General features: G+C 44.4%; 1 protein-coding gene across 2 annotated transcripts; it reads right to left on the bottom strand.

Moving 5' to 3' along the window:
* Positions 1–298: 298 nt before the first annotated feature.
* Positions 299–5,250, bottom strand: LOC132575397 (large ribosomal subunit protein uL1-like). 2 transcript variants are annotated; one of them, XM_060244151.1, is made up of 5 exons: positions 5,135–5,250; positions 4,180–4,260; positions 3,625–3,773; positions 1,664–1,836; positions 299–542 (listed from the first exon to the last, which is right to left on the bottom strand). In XM_060244151.1, the coding sequence occupies exons 1-5, from the start codon at positions 5,221–5,223 to the stop codon at positions 372–374; spliced, it is 663 nt and encodes a 220-aa protein (XP_060100134.1). In that variant the 5' UTR covers positions 5,224–5,250; the 3' UTR covers positions 299–371. The 2 variants fall into 2 exon arrangements, with proteins under 2 accessions (XP_060100134.1, XP_060100135.1); XM_060244152.1 differs by lacking the exon at positions 4,180–4,260.
* Between the last annotated feature and the right edge of the window lie 241 nt (positions 5,251–5,491).

Below are 5,491 nucleotides of genomic sequence, written 5' to 3'. Positions count from 1 at the left end.
GCAGTTACTTCTATGTACCCTATTGCCTCTTCTATGTTTCTCCCCATTTCAGTGTGCTACTTAGGTAGCAACTATATTTATCCTATTCTGTGCTTTTTGATGGGGCAGCCTGTGCACATCTTAGCATGATTGCAGCTGACACCCAAAGAGGTCTTATTTTGTAAAGATCTTTCTCCAGTAAGTCCTTAACTCTGGACTGATGACCAAGCTTGCCTTTTCAAACATCATGCATACTCACCCTTTAACCTAATGGTAAGAGCATGCAGAGAGACCTCAGCTTAACAGAAACAGACAACTGTTTAGGGGACCAGAATTTTATCAAACCAGAAGACACACACAGAGTAACCTAGTGAAAAACAATTATATTGTCATCAGTATAGGCGTTGGGGTTTCCCCATGGTGCTCTTGATGTACAAGGCCCGCACGTTTTGCCAATTTTTCTTCAGCAGTGATACCAGGAAGTTGATGGCCAGGTGAATGTTGTACACTAATTCATCTTCAGTCATCTTCACATGACCAACTGCCACAGCCAGGCATAACACCTGGAGGGACACAGAAAAACATTCACTGGTGTTTACATGTATAATTAAAGATGTTATTTATATACCCTGCTTTTCACTCCAGTGGGGATCCAAAAAACACTTAAAACATTGTTCTTTCCCTTTTTTTAAATTCACAACCCTGTGAAGTAGGTTAGGCTGAGAGTGACTGGCTCAAGGCTGGGGAAAAGGAAGAAAAAAAGAACATATGGAACCGTAAAGCATGAGCCAATTCACTGATTATCCCATCGTACCCAGAGTAGCATACATGATGAAAAACTGACTACACTGCTCAGAGCTGGCATGGCATTTATTGTGGGGGGGGGGGGGGGGAGAGGGATTGCCAGGGTAAAAATCTTGCTTTTAATGATGTACGTGGACCATGATTAATATAAATTGTAGCACAATTGAAAAGATGCTAACCAGAAGTGAATGGCTCTAAGGCTCAGCAAACTGGACTCTAAAGAATGATTCGGCTTGTTTTCAGAGATGAAGCTGACTAGCTATGGTTATGTAACAGGAACATCTGGCTGAAACTTCCACTGAGACAGCCACTCACAATTCTATGTAATGTGGCTCTTGATGATTCCCTGATGCTAGGAAACAAGTTTACTTGTTTAAACAGAAGGAGATGCTCCCAAGACAGATACTTTGACACATGCAATACAGCACATCTCTCTGCCAAGATATACTCAGTTTTGTGAACTGTATCTGGGCAGTTCAATTTATAAACTAATTCACTATGCTTTACACTCCTCAGTGCCTTCTGAAGGCAGGGGAGAGGAGTCAAATCTATCTCTGGTCCTTACAGTTAATGGACTGGTGTTTGTAGGCTGCTTGGCTTGGATCCTACAGAGTGGGTAAGCATGTAGTTCTTTCTCAGCAACAATCTTCCCAGTGAAGCCGAGGCCTCCAGAATACAAATGCTGTAAGTTGCAAGATTTGCATGGACAAAAAAAGCCATACAGTTCTCTGTGATGAAGTGACAACAGGAAACCAGGAGAAAATCACTTTGCCTGTCACCAGAAGTCCCATAGATACAAATGCAGTTCCTTCTTTTCAGTGCAGGGACCCCACCATCAGAAGTTGGGTATTTTAGGATATTGTGGAGGGGTTTTTTTTACCTTCTTCATTTGAAACTTGATAGTGGACTTGACTTCATCGGCCTTGGCCACCATGTTCTCGTTGTGGGTGAGAAGAGAGGGGAACTTGCCAGCTTTGTTCAGCCCTGGGCCCAGGATTCGAGGAATCTGCTTGATCAGGGACTCAGAAGCCAGGAAAGCATCATATTTCTTGGCTGTTGTTTTTTTTTTTAAAGAGAAATTGATACATGTTTCTTCAATCCAGGATCACCTCAGGGTTTGAAAAAACACTGCTAATGCCTTCTGAAGCCACTAGCAATTAAGGGAAACGAAGACTAACTGATAAAGGTGTTTACATGAAAGTGAATCCTGTCTTAAATTAGCTGTTTTGGAATCAATCACATTCATGCAGCTTCTGGCTGTATGAAAGCTAACATCAGAACCAGACCATAAGAGCCCTGCTGGATCAGACCATCTAGTCCAGCATTCTGTCTCACATGGTGTCCACCTGTTGCTCTGGAGGTCCAACAACAGACCACAGGCTGAGGCCCTCCCCTGATGTTGTCTTCTGGTGTTTATATTTAGAGGTGTACTGCCTCAGGGATGTGGAGGTTCCCTTTTGTCACCATGGCTAGTAGCCACTAAAGGACCTTTCCTCAATGAATCTGTCTAATCCCCTTTAAAGTCATTTATTTAAAACAGAACCATATGGTGCTGTGTGTGTGTGGGGGGGGGGGGGGGGCAAGGCTCAAGCTGCATATGTATAGCAAGGCTTCTGACCATCCCTGCTCTTGGGTAAGCTGTCTCCAAACCAAAGGCAGCTTTATATGGACATATGAAGCTGCCTTATACTGAATCAGCCCTTAGTCCATCAAAGTCAGTATTGTCTACTCAGACTGGCAGCGGCTCAGAAGCCAGAAGATTAAAGACAGCAACAGAAACAAATAGGAAAACACTGCTGCATGCTCAGAAGACCGAATGCATGCTAAAATATGCTTCCAAGGAAGAAGAAAGCCTTTGGTGTACAACATGTAACATTCTGAGACTTTTGCATTGCTTTCTGCTGAAATTCAAAGCAAACAGGATTATTCTGCTTTCTTCTATGCAGTGGAGACATGAAATGCACAGGAAGTGCCTCTTAGCAGAGTGGCAAATTAGCTCCTATCACCTCCTTGCATTTAGCTGTTTGAATGAGGTTGTGTCCCAATTATTCCTAAATTCTGATCTTTATAAGTCAATATTGTCAATGCTTCTGAACATACTTCAAGAAAATGATATATTACTAGCCACCCATGGCCCTTGTCTGCTAAAATACACTTCCACAGCTAAATCTGTGGATCTCAGCTACGCAGAGGGTAAGCAGATCTTTTTGTACACTCGGGGAGTTCCCAGGTGTGCAGCGAAACCTGAATTAAAAAAAATACACTGGGGTTTTTAAAATTCCCCTGAAAGTAAAACAACTTACTTCCAGTGATTGGAGGAGGCCAGGAACAGCACTGGGTCCAGCAGCAGTGGTGCACCCCGAGAACCCTGCTGCACCTAGTAGTACATGCTCAGTTCAAGAGCTGCATGACAAAATCTGGGAGTGACTGCATGGCCACTGGTGAGCCTTGCAGGGCTCCTGGGCTGCGCTACTGCCTCTGGACCCCGTGGCAGCAGTAGGTGTGCTGGGAAGCTGACCTGGGTCCAATGACAGCAGCACAACCTGGGAGCCATGCTGGGCCCAGTGGCAGCTGTGCTGCCTGTGAGCCCAACTCGGTATACTGCTGGTAGTGGCAAAGCCCCTGGGTTGCACTGGGCTGAATGTGAAAGTGGCTGAGGGAAAAATCTCTGCTGGCTTGCTCAGAGCAGTTTTGGGTGAGCTAGCAGAGAGTCGTCCCCCACCTCTTCCAGGAACACAGGCTCCATGCTGGACTTGGTGACAGTGTGTGTAGAGGGGATGGTATTTTCCCCTCCCCACAAGCCTTGCAGGCCCCCACATGTCTTGCTCTAACTCTACTTGCCCAGCTTCTTCACTAGCTTCTTGTTCTTATTGAGTTTCTTCAAAGCCTCTATGTCCATGTGAGGGATGTCCACTGCTTTGGCTTCATCACAGTGCTGCTGATCCCCCAGCACACAGATTGAGAACTTGGGCCGTGGAGCAGACTTGAGCCTGTTGGGGAAAGAAGACAGCATGGATAAATCAACACACTCTTTCCCTGAAAAATGTAAAATGTAAGAGGAATGCTCAAAACCACAGCTGAAGGGCCTTACCACAACCAAGTAACAGGTCTTCATCCACCAGTGGTTAATCTGGCTTCTTAAAACTGGTCGGTGGGATTGGCAAAAGAGCCTCCCCACACCTTCCCTCATGTTTTAAGACCCAGGGTAAGGGTCCGTCCAGCCACATCCACTTCACAGTGGGAGGAACTGAACTACCCAAGCAATTCAGCATTACACCCAGCTGCCTGGTTCTTTAGCAGTCAATATGCTGCACACTGGAGAGAATGCACACAAGAGTCTTCAACAGGGAGAGGGGTGCAAACTGAATGCTGGGTGGGACAGGACCAATGCCAAACCTGACAGTTCCAGAAAACCGCTTGTCCTTTTGTGGGTCATAGTTTTTCAGACTGATCTGCAATTCCACAGACTCCAAGAACCTAACAAAAATAAACAAGACATTTAAGTTTGGTTTAGAAGGAAAGAGCATCTAGTAACTCACAAAATACAAACCAATAAACCTGAGTAACCAAGCACTATATCTATTATGGGAGGAAGATGAGCAAGATATTCCTTCTTTCCTAGCTTCGGCAACTTGATGACCATGGGGGCAGTTACCAGGAATCCTTGTTTTCTATGTAACGCTGGGCTACATCTAGAGAGGGAAAGGACACCTGAACTACTTGGGTGGCTACAGAGACTGAACAGAGCCCTCCCTGACAGAGACTATGTGCCTCAATCCCAACATATCAAGAGAGAGAAGCTAGCAATTACACACACGATCCAGAGGATACCCATGCTGGTCTCCAATAAAACAGTTATGTTGGAGTCCAGTAGCATCTTTGCAATTAACAATATTTTTAGCTTTCAAGAGTCAAAACTCCCTTCATCAGACATAGTTACTTTTGACTCACAAAAAAACCTATACCCTGAAAACTTTATTAATCTCGTAAGACCCTGCATACTCATTATACATTCCAAAAGCTCTTTAAAGAGTACAGAAAAAAACAAAACAACAGCAGAGGGAATATTGGAATGCTCAAGCAATGGTTAAGCCTGTATGCTTCAGTAAGAATGACATACACGCTGTGCTCTGCTAGACACATGGTGGAACGCTTAGGCTACTTCTCCCTCTCTATGGCCAAAGAAGCAGTGCACCAGGCTGACCCTTCCTTCCCACCTTAGACCTGAAGTTCTAAGAATGAACTCCAATATGTAATTCTCCATAATGAAAGCCTTGCTGAGCGCTCTGCACAGAACCAGGCTAAATTCCATCTTGAGCTCTAGTGGTGCAGAGTAAGTGAAACTGCTTACTTGCGTGGCTTTGCTTGACTCCCTTGAAGGACTTCCTTCACTGCTTCATACAGTGTGTCACGGGATACTTTGCTGCTGCAGAAAGACATATCACATTTGTTTAGACTGTTTATTTCTTTTATGACAAAGTACAGCTAATACTACTTCTGAAATTACTTGAATGTCAAAATTGACTTCTTTTGCATGATCTCCAAAAATACTGAACTCAGGCTCTGCCACAAAGAAGAGCGGCCATCAGCGATACCGTTCCACACACCTTCAACTATATTTATGTGAAGTCTGGATGGCTTCTCCTGACTCACCATAAAGACATCAGACACAAAAGTAAAAGGCATTAAAAAGATATTGGATTTATAT

Source organism: Heteronotia binoei, chromosome 7 (assembly GCF_032191835.1).
Source record: "Heteronotia binoei isolate CCM8104 ecotype False Entrance Well chromosome 7, APGP_CSIRO_Hbin_v1, whole genome shotgun sequence".
Lineage (NCBI taxonomy): Eukaryota > Metazoa > Chordata > Lepidosauria > Squamata > Gekkonidae > Heteronotia > Heteronotia binoei.
This window is presented reverse-complemented; position numbering and strand designations above follow the sequence as displayed.

Bases quoted from the DNA above. Each gene is read 5' to 3' on its own strand.
- LOC132575397 (XM_060244151.1), bottom strand. From the start codon at position 5,223: ATGTCTTTCTGCAGCAGCAAAGTATCCCGTGACACACTGTATGAAGCA. The intron at 4,261-5,134 runs GTAAGCAGTTTC...TATTTTTGTTAG, and splicing joins AGTCAAGCAAAGCCACGCAA to GTTCTTGGAGTCTGTGGAAT. The intron at 543-1,663 runs GTAAAAAAAACC...GTGTCCCTCCAG, and splicing joins TCAAGTTTCAAATGAAGAAG to GTGTTATGCCTGGCTGTGGC.